This window comes from Pelophylax lessonae (genome assembly GCF_965119305.1).
Source record: "Pelophylax lessonae genome assembly, chromosome: 11".
In the NCBI taxonomy this organism is placed as follows: Eukaryota; Metazoa; Chordata; class Amphibia; order Anura; family Ranidae; genus Pelophylax; species Pelophylax lessonae.
The window spans coordinates 178,958,813-178,977,012 of NC_138778.1; the positions used below are offsets into that span (position 1 = coordinate 178,958,813).

General features: G+C 45.9%; 1 protein-coding gene across 1 annotated transcript in view; it reads left to right on the forward strand.

The window, feature by feature from the left end:
• The window catches only part of CCDC43 (coiled-coil domain containing 43), a 38,411-nt gene extending 25,993 nt beyond the window's left edge, over positions 1-12,418 (forward strand). The window contains exons 4-5 of the mRNA XM_082271967.1: positions 301-356; positions 12,080-12,418. Of these exons, the coding sequence (XP_082128093.1) occupies positions 301-356; positions 12,080-12,267 (244 nt within the window). The 3' untranslated portion in view covers positions 12,268-12,418. The remainder of the gene's footprint in view (positions 1-300; positions 357-12,079) is intronic.
• Positions 12,419-18,200: the final 5,782 nt, after the last annotated feature.

Here is an 18,200-nt window from a genome sequence, read left to right on the forward strand (position 1 = left end):
ATTTCAATGACTTCTTTCACGTTGACATTATGATGGGGTATTTGTAGAATTTTGAGGTGTGTGTTCTGACAGATCAGTGGCTATTTTTCATTACTTTCAATGGATGTTTTTTTGGATCCACTACATGGGGGGGGGGGGGGAATACACATGTATTGTGAATGTGTACTCCTTTTTTTTTTTTTTGTCCTGAAATACACTTTAACTACACTATTCTAAAGTGAGTTTTTCATAAAGGTCTTCATGGCATTGCTGTTAACATTGATACATTCACTACAACTTGATTTCCTTAATTTTGGTTACTGAAGATGAAGTTGAAGAAGTTACTTGTTCAATAGGCGCCCAGAACTCTGAAAAATGTATCCTTTCTGTTGGAGAATTGACATACTCATAGGAAATGCTCAAATCCAGGCACATTTACAGACATGAATAGATTGAATGTATTGTTCTTTCCCTGGCATTCCGTGTATACAGAAATTAGGGTTATTAGATATAGGGTAGGTAATATCACTGGGCAGGAACACTCAGCCTGGCTGGTATAGATTAAAGCAGAGACACACTAAACTGCTTGGCTGGTGATCACACACTGACCTGCTGCACACAAGACAGGATGCCAGCTCAGAGACGTCTTGGCTCTGCAATGCACTCTGCTGCCTCCAGCTCTCGAAGTTCAGCACTGGCTGTCCCCCACGGTGGGGGATTTAGACTGTGGCCCTGCCCCTCTGCTTAATTCCCTAGTGGGGAGTGGTGTCTCCATGGCTCCACCATCGCACTCTCATCTCAGCCAGCACCGGAGTCCTCTCCCAGTGCTGAATAAACTGCTGACTGGGATGCCATGGTTCACTACCTCCTCCAGGCTTAAAACTCCTCTTTTCTGCATAATAAGCTGTCAGCACCTTCCTGTGGCGGACTGACCTCAGGGAGTGCCAGAGAGCATGAATGGTCAGTCTCTGCCCCCTCCCCCATGACTAACAGTGCTGCTATCCATCCAAAGGTGCCCCTGTGCTCTTTCATCTAGAGTGGGGTCACTGATACAGTGAGGTGTTACTGGTCAGATCACTAGGTGAAAAAAGAAAACAAATGCAGCAACCATATCTAAGGATTGGTAAGTTGTAGTATATTAAATTTTTGGTTTTGGGTTAATGACCGCTTTAAGGTGAGCCACTGGTGCGTCCACAGTAGGTGTAGACCACTGCTTCTGATTCCCATAAAAGAAAGACCTTCAAGTTGGGTGCAAACTGCAAAGAGCAGTTCCTCACACCTGCAGGGGATTTGAAAGATCTGAGACTGGAGATAGCAGGCTGATCCAATCAGTTTGCTTTAATCTTGGAGTAATCGCAGAAGACCTAGCCACTCTGATCGATGTCTCAAAAGCTGATGGGGCCGCAAGTAGATCCGCTATAGAATTTGCCAGGGGAAGAGATTTAAAACCTCTGTAGTCAGAGCTAGCCAGAAACTGGATAATTTGAGCCACAAAGTCTTGTGTGACGATAGTGGAGACCCTGGCTGACAAGGCAGGGAATGAGACCAAAATCATAGGTGAGCAGTATTCTAGGTTGCAGATGTTTGCATCTTCAGGGGGCACAGGAAAAATGTCCCAAAAAATTGGTTGTCAACAGCGGTCACCCATTTAATGTGACTGTACCCCCCCCCCCCCCCGTCTAGAGGCATGTTGCAACCACGTATAGCTACACAGACTATATTACGTGGGGTACTAACGACGGCCTTGGGTACTTCTGAAACCCAGATAACACCAAATATCGGAGTTCCACGGTGTTCTTTGCAGTTCAGAGGCAGGTACAGGGGAGATGCTTCCTCAGTGCTAAATGGCAGAAAAGAGAGCAGGTGCTACAGGGGATGATGTCAGTGCTCAGTCCCATAGAGTTAGCGCCCTGGCCCCTGTTGTAAGAGCTAGTGGAAAACAGGAACGTTAAATGCACTAGTGATCTGAAAAAGCAAGATAGCACATAGTGCTTACTCCGCTTGGCCTATTCAGAGTCCTCAAGCGCTGAGGCAATGTCAACAGCTCTGGACCTGGAAAGCACTCTGGAGTTAACTTGTTGCCAAATGAGGTCTGGAAAGCGCCATACGCAGCACACTGTACCCAAAGGTAATTTCTCTATCGTTCATTGACAGATGCAGCTTCATATCTTCTTGACCATTGGGATTATGCTCCTCCCTTCAGGAATATAGAACCGTAAAAAATGGTGGTCCCAATTCCGTGGGGTTTAAATACAGCCAACACTCAAAATAATTTGTAAAAATAATCAAAAAAGTTTATTTGTACATATTAAAAAAACAGTCAAACAAAACATAGTATCTAAAATACAGACATAAGTATACCGCTTTTGGTCAGCATATCTGGTAAAACCTTGTTATAGCAAAGATGACTTAACAGGCAAGGATGTGGCCACGAGGATGGCATTACAGTACCCATAATCCCAACATGTTTCGGAAAGTAAATTTCCTCCTTCGCGGGAAGTAGCACAGGATATGTCTGTCTATTTAAGAGTAAATATAGCAAAATCGGAGAGTATACAGAGAATATTTGAACAAGTATATAACATCAAAATGATCCAATACACCATTATAAATGAAGAGACAAGGGGTATATTCCAATTAACAGTTACATAGTTACATAGTTCGTGAGGCTGAAAAAAGACACAAGTCCATCCAGTTCAACCTATGATGTGTGTGTGTGTTTGCTTTTAACCGTACATTGTATACCCCTGTATGTTGTGGTCTTTAAGGTGTCCATCCAATAGTTTTTTGAAACTATCAATGCTCCCCGCTGATACGACTGCTTGTGGAAGAGAATTCCACATCCTTACCGCTCTTACAGTGAAGAACCCCTTACGCACTTTAAGGTTAAACCGCCTTTCCTCTAGTTTTAGTGAGTGGCCACGTGTCTTATTGTATCTCCTTTCTCTGAATAGTTTGTTCCTTATGCTAGGGTCGCCAGTACAGTATTTGTACATTGATATCATATCCCCCCTCAATCGTCTCTTCTCCAGAGAGAATAGGTTCAGTGCTTGTAGTCTTTCCTCATAGCTGATGTCCTCCATTCCCCTAATTATTTTTGTTGCCCTTCTCTGGACTTTCTCCAGTTCCAGCACATCCTTCCTGAGGACCGGTGCCCAGAACTGGACAGCATACTCCAGATGTGGCCGGACCAGAGTCTTGTAGAGTGGAAGAATAATCTCTTTATTTCTGGAGTGAATCCCCTTTTTTATACAACCCAGTATTCTGTTGGCTTTGCTTGCGGCGGCTTGGCATTGCATGCCACTGCCAAGCCTGTTGTCTACCAGTACCCCCAAGTCCCTTTCCATCCTAGACTCACCCAGAGGTTCCCCCCCCTAGTGAGTAGCTTGCTTTCTGGTTTCTGGCCCCCCAAGTGCATTACTTTACATTTTTCTACATTAAATCTCATCTGCCATGTAGTTGCCCACCCCGTTATTTTGTTCAGGTCTGCTTGCAAGATTTCCACATCCTGCATAGAAGATATTGGCATGCCTAATTTAGTATCATCTGCAAATACTGAGGTTGTACTAGATATCCCCTCCTCTAGATCATTTTATGAATAAATTAAACAGGATTGGTCCCAGGACAGAACCCTGGGGGACCCCACTTTCCACACCCACCCAATCCGAGTACTCCCCATTAATCACCACCCTCTGTACTCTCCCCTGGAACCAGTTCTCTATCCAGGTACTCACCTTATGGTCCATACCTACCTTCCTTAGTTTGTACAGTAAGCGTTTGTGGGGAACGGTGTCAAAGGCCTTTGCAAAGTCCAGATACACCACATCCACAGGCTTACCTTTTATCTAAGTGGCAGCTCACTTCATCGTAGAAGGTTAATAGATTGGTTTGGCATGAACGATTTTTCATGAATCCATGCTGATTACTACTTATAATACCGTTTTCATTACTAAAGTCTTGTATGTGGTCCCTTATCATCCCCTCCAAAATTTTGCAGACTACTGATGTTAGGCTGACCGGCCTATAGTTACCCGGGATATATCTCGTCCTCTTTTTAAATATTGGTACCACGTTGGCTTTTTTCCAATCAGCTGGCACCATACCCGTCTGTAAACTATCCTTAAAGATCAAGAATAATGGTCTGGCAATCACCTGGCTGAGCTCATTAAGAACCCTTGGGTGCAAGCCATCCGGTCCCGGGGATTTATTTATGTTAAGTTTCTCTAGTTTAGCTCTAAGTCTATCCTCTGTTAGCCATGGCGGCACTTCCTGAGGGGTATTATTTAGTTCGGCCTTACAAGCGGGGTTCGTGTAGCCCCCCGATTCCTTTGTGAAGACTGAAGAAAAGAAATTATTTAACACTTCCGCCTTTTCTCTGTCCTCTGGCCATTTTTCCTTTATCATCTTTTATGGGAACAATGTGCTCTGGCCTCGCTTTCCTACTGTTTATATACTTAAAGAACTTCTTGGGGTTCTTTTTACTCTCCTCCGCTATATGTCTCTCGTGTTCTATTTTAGCCGCCCTGATTTCGTCTTTACATTTCTTATTACACTCTTTGTAGTGCTTAAATGCTGCCAATGACCCCTCAGTCTTGTATTTTTTGAAGGCCTTTTCTTTAGCTCTAATATACATTTTTATGTTGGAGTTTAGCCACCCAGGGTTTAGTTTTGCTCTTTTAAATTTATTTCCCTGTGGAATGCACTGGCCCACCCGCTTGTTAAGTATGCTCTTGAAGCACTCCCATTTTTCCTCCGTGTTCTTTGTTCCCAGGGTTCTATCCCATTTGATATTTTCTAGCAGCGAGCGCAGTTTAGGGAAATTGGCTCTTTTGAAATTCAGTGTCCTTATATTACCCTTGTGTTTCCTATTACTGTAATTAATACTGAAACCAATTGACCTATGGTCACTGTTCCCTAAGTTGTCCCATATTTCTATATCCGTGAGCAGGTCTGTATTGTTGGTAATCAGTAGGTCAAGTACCGCATTGTTTCTTGTCGGTGCATTCACCATCTGACCCATGAAATTGTCCTGCAAAACATTTAGGAACTGCCGAGCCTTGGCTGAATGCGCGGTTCCTTCTGCCCAGTCTATATCAGGATAATTAAAGTCCCCCATTATAATGACATTTCCCATCCTTGCTGCCAATCCTATTTGTAACATGAGGTCCGCCTCACCCTCCTCCCTCTGGTTGGGGGGCCTATAGCATACGCCCAATATTACCTTCCCCACCGTGTCTTTCCTTTGAAGCTCTACCCATAGGGATTCTGCCTCGTCCATAGCTCCATTATTATCATCCCTCATATTTACCTGTATACTGTTCTTAATATACAAACATACCCCTCCCCCTTTTTTACCCTCTCTATCTCTGCGATAAAGGGAATACCCCTGAATGGTCGCCATCCAGTCATGAGAGCTGTCAAACCAAGTCTCAGTTATCCCCACAAAATCTAAGTCCTCCTCAAACATCAGCAGCTCTAGCTCTCCCATCTTGTTGGCCAGGCTTCTGGCATTGGTATACAAGCCTCGTAATTTTGATGTTTTTTAGGCTGCTCTCTTGATTTTTCCCCGTACCCACCCTGGGTATAGGAGCTCCGAACACCCTACCGCTAATGCCCCCATTTCTACCCTCTGAAACTTGCTTTCCACTGGCTAATTCTACATCTGTACCCTCCCCCCCCCCCCATTCCCTAGTTTAAAAGCCCCTCTAACTTTTTGGCCATCCTCGCACCCAGTACGGCTGCACCCACCCCATTTAGGTGCAATCCGTCCCTACCAAAGAGCCGGTGACCGACTGAGAAGTCGGCCCAGTTCTCCAGGAACCCGAAACTCTCCTTACTACACCAGCTCCTCAGCCACTCGTTAACTTCCCTAATCTCCCGCTGCCTCTCTGGTGTGGCTCGAGGTACAGGTAGTATTTCGGAAAATACTACCTTGGAGGTCCTAGTCCTCAACTTAGCGCCTAAGTCCCTGAAATCGTTTAGGACTCTCCGTCTTCCTCTGCCTATGTCATTGGTACCCACGTGTACCATGACAGCTGGGTCTTCCCCAGCCCCACCCAATAATCTGTTCACCCCATCCGCGATGTGTTCTCAAAGAAGTACCTGTGTATTTGCAGATCCCACATGGCAGAAAAACTGTTAAATTTCTGTTGTGACTTTTTTACTTACCCAGGGTATATCTGGAAGGGTAAAAAGCATCAGAGGAAGTTAGTTACGGTAGAAAATACCCTTCAGGAATAGGACACTAGGCAGGAAAAAGTGTTCACCATGCCTAATGGGGCTGTCTCTGCAGGCATAACCCCACACACACTGCTACAGCCCTTAGTTTGTTTCTGCCTAGTTAAGGAGTAGGACCTAGTTCAGTGGTTCTCAACTCCGGTCCTCGGGACCCACCAACAGGCCAGGTTTGCAAGATAACTAAATTACATCACAGGTGATCCCATTTGCTGCTCAGTGATTGCAGTATTCTAGTCTGCATCTCCCCAAGGTAATACTTAAAATCTGGCCTGTTAGTGGGTCCCGAGGACCGGAATTGAGAACCACTGACCTAGTTCCCTGCTGGGACTTCGGTCTTAGCTGTTATTTTTTTGGGAACCTCTTTTGTAATTATTTTTTAAGTATAGAGTTCCTGGAGAACTACAGGCAACAGCTGACTGGGTTTCAGACTGGATATTCTAGATCCTTAAGGTCTCCCAGCCTGGCCAGCGAACATAAGCAGGTTATAGTCCATTACTAGGCTTCGCCACGGCAGAGCCCCACTGGATGGGGACGAGCCTGCGAGTGGACCATCTTGCTGGGACGCGAACGACCTGGAACGCCCTGAGTCGCAGCGTACCCCCTGGCTGGTTGCACCCCCATCCCGGGTGGGAGGTAGTCTGTTCGGAGTTGCGCCCACCTGGGGGGGGACGTATGTGGGCCCCCTCCATTGAATAGTCGGACCCTCGGTTCCCCTGGCCTCTCGGGTATACCAGGCCCGCCCCCCCCCCCATAACAGGTTCCTACCTTAGGGGGGTGGATATATTGCGGGGGGGGGGCGGCGATTTCTGGTGGGGTCCCCTCCTGGGGACCAGCCGATGCCTTTGCCTGCTGACCCCCCGGGGGTCCTGGAGACCGCATTTTGCTCTTGACTTGCCCTGCATTAATGTAGAATCCCTCATTGTAATGTATGGGCATTTTCTAAATATTCCCTATAGGAATGCATGGGGCGGCCATTTTCTTGTGGTGCATGGTGCTGGACAGCATAGGCAGGCATCAGAAACTCTAGGCATGACCCAAGTGCTTTCACTTCCTGTGTCAGATCGTTCTTCCTACTGTACAGATCATTCGTGCAAGCCTCCTGATAAAGTGAGATTATATCTTTTATAAATTTAGTGTAAATTGAGTCCCGTGACAAAATTTCACCTACAGACCCCCTCAGTGCGACTGAGGAACCTTCTGGGTCGCAGGCTCTGTCAGCTTTTACAGCAGTTTTGGAATGCCTGGTATCAAAAGTGGATTTAGCATTAAAAAGTAACGCTAGCCGTAAGTGCCCTTTGCCTTCACCCCCCTCTGTTGTATCTTCAGATTCAGAGGCAGATGTGGCAGACGCACCCCACCCTGGTGGCTCTGTGTCATCGTATTTGATGGTGACAAAGACATGTCCTCATCAGCCGCTGCACGGGAAAGCGCATTGGTGGAAGCACTTAGTTTCAGTACGAGAAACTTTAAAAATGGCGGATGAGTGTACAGTGTCAGGAACGCAGGTGTCTTGGCACCCGCAAATCCGGCAAAGTGTTCCCCTGTCCGGAAATTTTTGACAATATTGTCAATGAACAGTGGGAGCGCATCAAGCATGTTAGTGGTGCCCAGTCATTTTAAATGCCGTTATCCCTTCGCGGATAAGGTCTCCACTCGGTGGACTGTGCCACCAAAGGTGGATCATCCGGTTTCTAAGTGTGGTCCCAGGGGAGGAATCCCTGGCCTTTACGGACCCTGTTGATAGACGGATTGAGTCTCTGTCTCACCATTTACATGTGTTAGCTGGCTCAATATTGAAACCAATTTTTGTGACCACCCTGGTGTCCCCAGACCGACACTAAATGGGTGAAGTTACTAAAAGCTGTCTTGGAAACTGAACAGCTCTCCCCGGGGCTGATTGAGCTCATTGATGAAATGTGATGCGTCGCTGGATGTGGCTCCACTGGTAGCCAGGGTGTCTGGGGTGGGGATTGCTGTTAGACACACGGTTTGGCTAAAAAGCTGGTCTGCGAACCAGGCTTCCAAAAAGGCTCATTCTAACCTCCCCTTTACAGGGGACAGGTTGCTTGGATCCTCCCTGGATGAGTTGATCAAAGGCCTTACAGGTGGGAAGAGTACTCTTCTCCCTCAATCCTCTAAGGGCAAGGCACCACGTGCTAGACGGGGGCCTTCTTTTAGTGCTCATAGGCAGCTTTTTCGTACCTCCGGGTCGCAAGAAAAGGGAAAGCCGTTCAGGTCTTCTGGGAGTTCCAAGAAAACATGGTCAGGTAAACCAAAGACAGACCAATCTGGATCTGCAGACAAATCCTCGTCTGCATGAAGGGGCGCCCTCACCTGATTCTAGGGTGGGGGGACGTCTTCGCTTCTTTCTGGAACCATGGACTTCCTTGTTTCAGGACAAATGGGTTCACAAACTGACGGAATTCGATCTTGTACCCAGATTCAGACAGGTTCTTCCCATCCAATCTACGCCTATCTCCAGACCGTTTAAGGGATCTCTGAGAGGCGGTACAAGATCTGCTGTCGCAAAGGGTGATTTTGCCGGTTCCCTCTCAGGAACATTTTCAAGGGTTTTATTCAAACCTGTTTACTGTGCCCAGGTAGGAAGGCAAAAGTGCATCCTATCCTGGACCTCAAGGATTTGAACTGCTTTGTGTGGGTACAGAGGTTTTGAATGGAGTCCATTCGCACGGTAGTGGCATCCTTACACCAAATAGACATTTTGGTCTCCCTAGATATCAAGGACGCATATCTACACATCCCTATCTACGCTGGACTCCATTGTTTTCTCCGCTTCGCTATAGGAGAGGAGCATTATCAATTTGCGGCGGTACCCTTTGGTCTCGCCTCCGCCCCCAAGGTCTTTACCAAGGTGCTGGCTCCGGTGTTGGCATTACTGTGCCAACAGTGGATTTCGGTACTGGGGTACCTGGATGATCTCCTATTGAGGGCGGTTTCTCACTCAGCCCTGTTGGACGACTTGACTATCACTGTCCGAACACTGCAGGAGTTTGTTTGGAACATCAATTCAAGAAAAATCTGCCCTGATATCTTCGATGAGACTGGATTATCTGGGCCTGACTCTGGACTCTGCTTTGGCGAGGGTTTTTCTACCCTCGGACAAATTGCAAAAAATGCAGGGGCCGATCCAGTTGTTGTTGGCAGACAATCTGTCCTCTCTGGTGACTTGCATGCGGGCTTTTGGGTCTGATGGTATTAACCTTTGAAGTGGTTCAGTTTGCTCAGTTCCACACGAGACCCTTACAAAAGGAGATTCTCGTAAAATGGAACAAGGATCCAAAGTCCTTGGATACTTTTAATTCGGTTGAGTCGCAATACAAAGTCTGCTCTTCTGTGGTGGCTTCACTCGTCAGCACTTCACCAAGGCAAGTCCTTCCTGCTGTTGTATTGGACGGTGGGAACCACGGACACCAGCCTGTCAGGCTGGGGAGGAGTGCTGGCTCGTCTGCAAGGTTGCCCGGTCCGGATTCAATCAGACAATGCCATGGCTGTGGTGTACATCAATCATCAAGGGGGCACCAAGAGTGTCTTGGCGGCCCGGGATTTTCCCTGCACCCGGAGGTGTTTTCACCTCCTGTGTGTCTGGTGGGGGACACCCGATGTCGACCTGTTTGCTTCTCGACTCAGCAAGAAGGTTCAGAGGGGTTTGTGGCCCGTTCAAGGGATCCTCTGGCCGACACCACAGACGCACTGGTGGCTCCTTGGGGTCAGTATCGGCTAATCTATGCATTCCCCTCCGTTGAAACTCCTGTCGAAGCTACTGTGCAGAATAGAGGAAGGGATTCCGGTCATTCTGGTGGACGCAGACTGGCCTCGCTGGTCTTGGTACACAGACCTGGAAAGTTTAGTCGCTGATGCTCCTTGGAGACTTCCACTTGAGGAAGATCTGCTGTCTCCAGGGCCGATCTTCCATCCTGCTTTACAGTCGCTGGCTTTAGCGGCGTGGCTGTTGAAAGCCTGCCAGGTATTGAAGGATAGAGGTGTTTCTGACTCTGATTCCTACACTATTGAAGGCCCGGAAGTCTACTTCCAGGAAGCTCTATCATCGTACGTGAAAATCGTATGTTTCATGGTGTGAATTGTTGAAAGTGCACCCTCACTTGTTTTCGGTAGCTAGGGTTTTGACTTTTCTTCAAAAACGGGTTGAACAGCGTTTTGGCTTTGAGCACTATCAAAGGCCAAGTGTCGGCTGCGGCTGTGTTTTTTTCCAATGTCCCTTAGCTACGCATGCCCTGATTCACACTTTTATTCAGGTGGTGCGTCTTATGGCGCCTCCGAGGCGATCCCAGTTACCTCCATGGGATCTGAATTTGGTATTGGTTCTTCAAAAACCTCCTTTTGAGAACATTAGGGCGATTCCCCTGCTTACATTATCTCAGAAGGTTGCCTTTTTGGTGGCTATCACTTCTGCCCACAGGGTGTCGGAATTGGTGGCGTTGTCTTACCGTTCACCTTATCTGGTGGTCCACAGTGATAAAGTGCTACTTCGATCTAAGGTGGTTTCTGATTTCCATTTGAATGAAGACATTGTGCTGCCTTACCTCTGTCCTAAGCCCAAGCATCCCAAGGAAATTGCTTTGCATTCCTTGGATGTGGTTTTGGGCAAAGATGTTTCCTGGCAGTAACTGAATCTTAAAGGAAATTACACTTTGTCCTTACCGAAGGACTTCAAAGGATTGACTGCGTCTGCTGCGACCATATTCAGATGTATCAGGCAGGTGGTGGTTCAGGCTTATTCACTGAAGTGTCAGGTTCCTCCTTTCCCCGTGAAGGCGCATTCTACAAGAGCGCTGAGTGCCTCTTGGGCTTTTCACCATCAGGCGTCAGTGATGCAAGTTTGCAAGGTGGCAACTTCGTCATCTGTGCACACGTTCACAAAATTCTACAAGGTAGATGTGTTGGCATCTTCGGATGCCTCTTTTGGCCACAAGGTTTTTTGCAGGCTGCTGTTTAAGAGAACTTTTTTTTCTCTTTGAGGGTGTGTTTTTTCTGGTTGAGCTCCATGTTACGTTTAGCCTTGGGAAATGTTATTATTTTTTTGCGTTGTTCTTCCCACTACTCATGCTAATAATGCTTTGGGACATCCCAATGGTCAAGATATGAAGCTGCGTCTGTCAATGAACGCTAGAGAACTGGATTTTTTTTACTTACCGTAAAATCCTTTTCTCTGAAGTTCATTGACAGATACAGCAACTGGTGGAATGGGGTTGTTGTCTTCTAAACACTGCTTGCAATGAAACTTAGGGCTGTAGCAGTGTGTGTGTGGGGTTATGCCTGTAGGGACAGCCCCATAGGCGTGGTGTAAGCTTTTTCCTGCCTAGTGTTCTATTCCTCAAGGGAGGAGCATAACCCAATGGTCAAGATGCTATGAAGCTGCGTCTGTCGAACTTCAGAGAAAAGTATTTTACGGTAAGTAAAAAATCCAGTTTTCCAGGTTAGCCCCGCAACATCCAAAAGCTGGGTTGAGGATGGCTAAGCCCCATAGCTTTAATCACAAGGGCCAGCTCTATCAGCGATGTAGAGAAGTCATGGCTGAATAGAAATTAACAAAAAATGCTAGCAGCTAAAAGAAAAGCTAGCTATCCATCCTCCTAGGAGCTGAATGATGTACTATGTACCTCAATGGATAAGAAAGTATCTCTCTGTGCTGGCTAGCAGTTTGTGAAGGGCGTGACCACACCAAATTCTTAGTAACATGGCAGTCATTACATGGTGGCAGCAGCAACTGTTGGTAGGATTCTTGTCTACAGAAAACTATTAGATCTCTTGTACCTTTTTTGTGAATTTTTGTTTTGTTTTCTGTAAAGCAAACCTTTTTATGAAGCCTTTAACTAGTGTCCAGCATTATTCAAGAACACCAATTTAGAAGACATAGTCAATGCAAAGAAAAATGAGCGTGATGCAATGCGGGAGGCTTCCCAAAAGAAAAAAGAACAAGATAAACTACAACGGGAGAAGGACAAACAAGCCAAAGTCGACCGTAAGGAAAAGGAAAAGAAACGCACACAAAAAGGAGAACGCAAACGATAAAGTGGCTTCGCAGACTTTCACGGGCGGGTTGAGTGGCTGCGGTTTTGGACACAACCTCTACAGTAATATATTCTGCCAGAGCACCTCAGATCTGATTTTCTTTTCGTCTGGTGGACCTTGTTGCTGAACATTATTAACCGAAGTTGCCAAATTATTATATCTGAACACAGGAGTAAGCTAGGAAGAACCAGTCACTAGAAAGATGTGCAAAAAAAATGTAAGAATGAGATCAGAATAACCTACAGGACAATGGAACATGAACCGTAGGTCTCCATCCACAGAGAGTTGACATGCTCAATGGCGGGGCTCCTTTTTTCTGCACTGACAATATATTTATACATTTGTAAATTATCTCAAATAAAAACACTGCCCGAAACACTGACCTTTTGTGCTGGGACTAAATGTGTTTGTTTTGTGGGAATGAAGGGTCGATCCTGCCTCAAGTGCAACTGTGACATATGTTCCATATTAACATCATATAACCTCTATAGGTCCAGAAGGTTTACCCCCCTTCATGACCAGGCCATTTTTTGCGATAAGGCACTGCGTTACTTTAACTGACAATTTTGCGGTCGTGCAACAATGTATCCAGATAAAATTATGTCCTTTTTTCCCAAAAATAGCTTTCTTTTGGTGGTATTTGATCACCACTGCGGTTTTTTATTTTTTTGCGCTATAAACCAAAAAATACCGATCATTTAAAAAAAAAAAAAAAAATCTTTCTGCTGTAAAACGTATTCAACAAAAAAATGTCATCTAATTGCTTCATCGGTTTAGGCCAATATGTATTCTGCTACATGTTTTTGGTTAAAAAAAAAAAATCCCAATAAGTGAATATTGATTGGTTTGCGCAAAAGTTGGGTCTACAAACTATGGGATATTTTAATGAAATTTTTATTTTATTTTTTTACTAGTAATGGCGGTGAGCAGCGACTTATAGTGGAACCGTCGACATTGTGGATGACAAATTGGACACTTAAGTGACACTTTTTTTGGGGGGGGATCAGTCACATCAATACAGTGGTCAGTGCTAAAAAAAAATATGCACTCTCACAGTACTAATGACACTGAAGTGGTTAACATCAGGGGTGATCAAATGTGTTCCTAGGGAGTGCTTAGTAACTGCGGGAAGACAAGAGATCTTTGTTCCTGCTTAGCAGAAACACAGGATCTCTATCTTCTCTTGTCACAGAACAGTCTTCTTCCTCTCTCAAATGATCAGCAGGTCCTGGCAGACATCAGGTCCACTGTCCAATCACAGCAGGGTTGGTGGCGGCACATCCCAGATTGGGAAGTGCAGAATTGTGTACCTGTACGTGATTCTGCGCACAGGAGCCACCGCCTCGCAGTAAATATACATGGGGCGGTCGGCAAGGGGTTAAGCATTATAATAACTGACCTCTATAGCTGCAGGCACTGTGGAGAAATGCATCTTTAGAACAGGAGCTGAAGGACCCTCTAAAGCAGTGGTCCTCAACTCCGGTCCACGGGGCCCACTAACAGGCCAGATTTTAAGTATTACCTTGGGGAGATGCAGACTAGAGTACTGAATCACTGAGCAGCAAATGATATCACCTGTGATGTATTTCAGTTATCTTGCAAACCTGGCCTGTTAGTGGGCCCTGAGGACCAGGGTTGAGGACCACTGCTCTAAAGGCTTCACAAAAGCTGTTTGAAACCTGCTGAAAGTTGCAACAAAGCTCTTCACACTGCTCTTATACAAGCTGAGAACTTGTATGAAACAGGCCTAATTTTCCAAGTAAGCTAAATGCCCCCCCCAAAAAAATGTTATTCAGCATCTGGGCTCACTCTCCTCCCTTCTGGCAGTGACTCTGCAGGTCAGCTCAACCTGCTCCACCTCCCACCAGTGACTCAACAACCTGCCTTATGTGGAAGGCAGGGGGAAGCTGAGATGCTAAAAGAAGGCCTTTTAGGCAATTGTGTTTCTGGTGTGTTCTCCCTTTACTAATCTGAGGTCTGCAGTACAGGGAAGTTGAAGTATCATAACAAATCAAATTTGAATATTTACGCTGTTTGTATTAAAAAAAAAAAAAAAAAAAATGTATTATTACAGAGCTGCATTAGGTCCCTTTTTTTTTTTTTTTTTCTCTGGAGTCTAGTTTTGAAGCATTATTAACTGCCTCAATACTGGGCACTTTCACCCCATTCCTGCCAAAGCCAATTTTCAGCTTTCAGTGCTGCCGCACTTTGAATGAGAATTACTTAGTCATGCAACACTATACCCAAATCCAATTTTTCTTTTTTTTTTTTTTTCACGCACATAGAGCTTTCTTTTGTGGTATTTAATCAGTTTTTTTTTTTTTTTTTGCGCTACAAATGAAAAAAGATGATGGGTTTATGCTCTTGCTCTCTAGGAATAGGATGAGGCGGAAACCATTTTGGTTACGCCCTTGGGGCCATCCCAAAGGATATACCATCACTTCCTGCTTTAGGACTGCCAGTTTTTTCTGCCTAGTCAGGAGTAAGGACCTGGCTCTCTGCTGAGATCTGCGGTCCTGGCATTTTTTCCTATTTAAATGGAATTGTTTACTTTTTCTTTGTAGTTTACACAGGAACAAACCTAATAATCAACTGTTGCTGTGAGAACCACAATCAACAGCCGGACTGGGCAACGCACTGGATATTCTAGATCCTTGCGGTCTTTCCCAGTCTGGCCTACGAGCGCGACACACCTCGTGGGGTTGCATAGCCCTGAATACGACCAGAATCGCAGCGTACCTCAGGCCACAGCACCCCTATTCCAAGAAGGTGCGGTGAACTGCTGGGAGTGGTGCCTGCCTGGTGACCGTGGTATGGTGAGTAGTATCCCCTCTCCTTTCCTGCGGAATTGGTGGGGTGGTCGCTGCCCCCCCCCCCCCCCCCCCCCCGGGGATGGTAGGCCCTCATGTGTCCTTCCTCCCCCTTGTGCTTCCCTCTTCTCCTTGTGGGGTTCCCCCTTAACCACTTAAAGCGGAGTTCCAGCCTCAAAACTTTGCCATCCGCTCGCTCTAAGTAACCTGAAAAAGAATTGGATAATCACAATTTTTTTTTTTGTTTACTTACCTTGTTTTCAAAGAAAATATACTTGCCTTCCTTCAACTTCCTCCCTCTGCGGCCGTGGGCCGCGCCGTGACTTCCTGCCTGCATTGACTCCTGGGAGCGAGCATCATCGCTCCCAGGAGTCAATGCGCCTGCAGCGGCCCTGCTCGTCCCTCCCGATGCAGGCGCGTCATTCCCTGCTAAACAGCTTCTGGGCATGCCCAGAAGCTGTGCAGGGATGACGCGCCTGCAACGGAAATGACGTGCAGGGTATTCTAGGACTCCCGACGTCACCCAAGAGGACGCTCCGGTTTCAGCTGCCCATACCTGAGATGGCAGCGCTGGACAAGACATTTTCAAGGTAAGTATTTCTTCCAAAAGGTAAGTGAAACCGGGGACAGCTCAGAGGCTATCGTTGCTGAAATGCACTAGCCCTGACTGTCCCGGGGGGGTATCAATTTTCAGGCCGGAACTCCGCTTTAAGGACCAGGCCTATTTCTGACACTTGTTTACAAGTTAAAATCAGTTTTTTTGCTATAAAACTACTTAGAACCCCCAATATATATATATATATATATATATATATATATATATATATATATATATATATATATATATATATATATATATATATTTTTTTTTTTAGCAGAGACCCTAGAGCAGTGAAGGCGAACCTTGGCACCCCAGATGTTTTGGAACTACATTTCCCATGATGCTCAACTACATTGGGGTGCAAAGGTTTGCCATCGCTACCCTAGAGAATAAAATGGAGATCGTTGCAATATTTTTTTATCACACCGTATTTGCGCAGCAGTCTTCAAAACTCAATTTTTTTGGAAAAAATTCACTTTTTTGAATTAAAAATAAGAAAACAGTAAAGTTAGCCTTTACTATAATGTGAAAGATAATGTTACGCAGAGTAAATAGATACCCAACATGTCATGCTTCAAAATTGCAAATGCTCATGGAATGGCAAAAAACATTGGAACTTAAAAATCCCCATAGGTGACACTATAAAAGTTTCTACAGGTTACCAGCTTAGGGTTACAGAGGAGGTCTAGGGCTCAAATTATTACTCTCGCTTGATTGCGGCGGTACCTCATATGTGTGGTTTGAACACAGTTTACATATGTGGACGGGACTTGTGTATGCTTCCGCGTGCGGTTAGGGTGCTTTCATTTTTTTTTCCCCCTATTTACTTTATCTATATTTTTTTTTTTAAGTTTTTTTTTTTTTTTTTTTTTTTTTTTTTATCATTTTTATTCCTGTAACAACCCTTGTAATATAAATAAGCATGACAGGACCTTTTTTTTTTTTTGTGAGATCTGTGGTCAAAAAGACCTCAGACCTCACATCTACACTAAAAAAAAAATGTCATTTTTTTCATGATGAAAAAAAAATTGGCTCTTTAAATCAGTTGCTAGGAGACTACGTTTGACGTTGCTCTGGTCCTCCAAGACCATAGAGTCGTGTAGGGACCATCTTGCCCTCACTCGACTTCCTGTCTGTGAGGAGCATGGACTGGATCTTTTTCCCCGCTGCCGGCGGGTCTGTAAGCGGGGAAAACGACCGGGAAGCGGCGGAAGGAGGGGTTCGGCACCTCTTCCGCCGCACCCTTATGTGAAAGAGGACCGCCCACCGTTTCAAAAAAAATACCGGTGTTATGGCAGCTATTTGCTAGGTCCCTAGGGGGTCCTCTCCTGGGGTCTTTAAATTTTTTCCCTGGGGTTCCGTGCAGCGCCGCGTGGTACCACCATTTTTCTGTGGTCTCTGTGATTCCTGGTTCGGTGGCCCCATGTTTTTGGTTTTCCCATAGACTTACATTGGCGGCCATTTTCCTGTAGTTTGAGACAGTGCTGAGGTTGTGGGGGCCTCTAGTGTGTCTGATCAGCGGTTTCTTTTTCCAGCAGTGTGGCAGATCATTTTGGCCCTTTCCAGACTGGGTTGTGAGTCTCTGGGGGTACAGTATCCTTTTTCACTGTATATAGCACCGCTTCTTCTAGTGCTACAGGGGGTCTCAAATTTTTTTTCTTTACTGAAGCAGCGGTTCTGCTTAACCCTTTATGGTCATGGAGCCTGGGGAGCTCGTTTCACCACCTGATCCACTCCTGGAAGCTGCGGGACCCTCTGGGTCTCAGTCTGCCCTGGCAGCCCTGCAGTCACTAGTAGCCAAACTAGATATGGCCCTGCAAAGGAGACCTGGCAAGAAGCGCCCCCACCTTCACCTGTATCCTCTGCTTCCTCAGATTCTGAGGTGGATTTGGCCGCCGCGGATGAGAGTCAGCCCACTGTGTCTGCGTCCACACACATTGAGTGCTCTAATCATGAAGATGAGTCCTCCTCTGCAGCCGCGCATGAAAAAGCGCTGGTGAATGCACTGATTGTATCAGTGCGTGAAACGTTAAAGTTGGAGGACTCAGCTGCTGTTGAGTCGGCAATGTGGGTGCAATGTTGCACCCGCAAATCTTCCAAGGTGAATAAGGTTTTCCCTTTCCTGCCTATTTTGACAAGATTGTCACTAATCAGTGGGATTCCCTGAAATGCGTGGTTGGAATATTGAAAGGGTTTGTTAGAAGATATCCTTATGAGTATCTTCTGAAGAAACTGACGGTTCCACCGTTGGACTCAGGTTTCCAGGCTGAATAGGACCACTCTTTTGCCGGTGGAAGATTCCCTGTCTTTTAAGAACCCCGTGGACAAAAGAGCGGAGGCTCTGGTCCTGTACCTTTTTCACTGTGGCTGGTTCAATTTTAAGACTGGTATTTACCTTCACCTTAGTATCCCAGATCTTAAACGAAATGTGCTAAGATTTTGTGCCAGGATCTGGAAGGGAGTCAACACCCTTCTGAGCTGGCGAACCTGGCGCATCAGTTGATCCAAGGGTTGCAGTATAT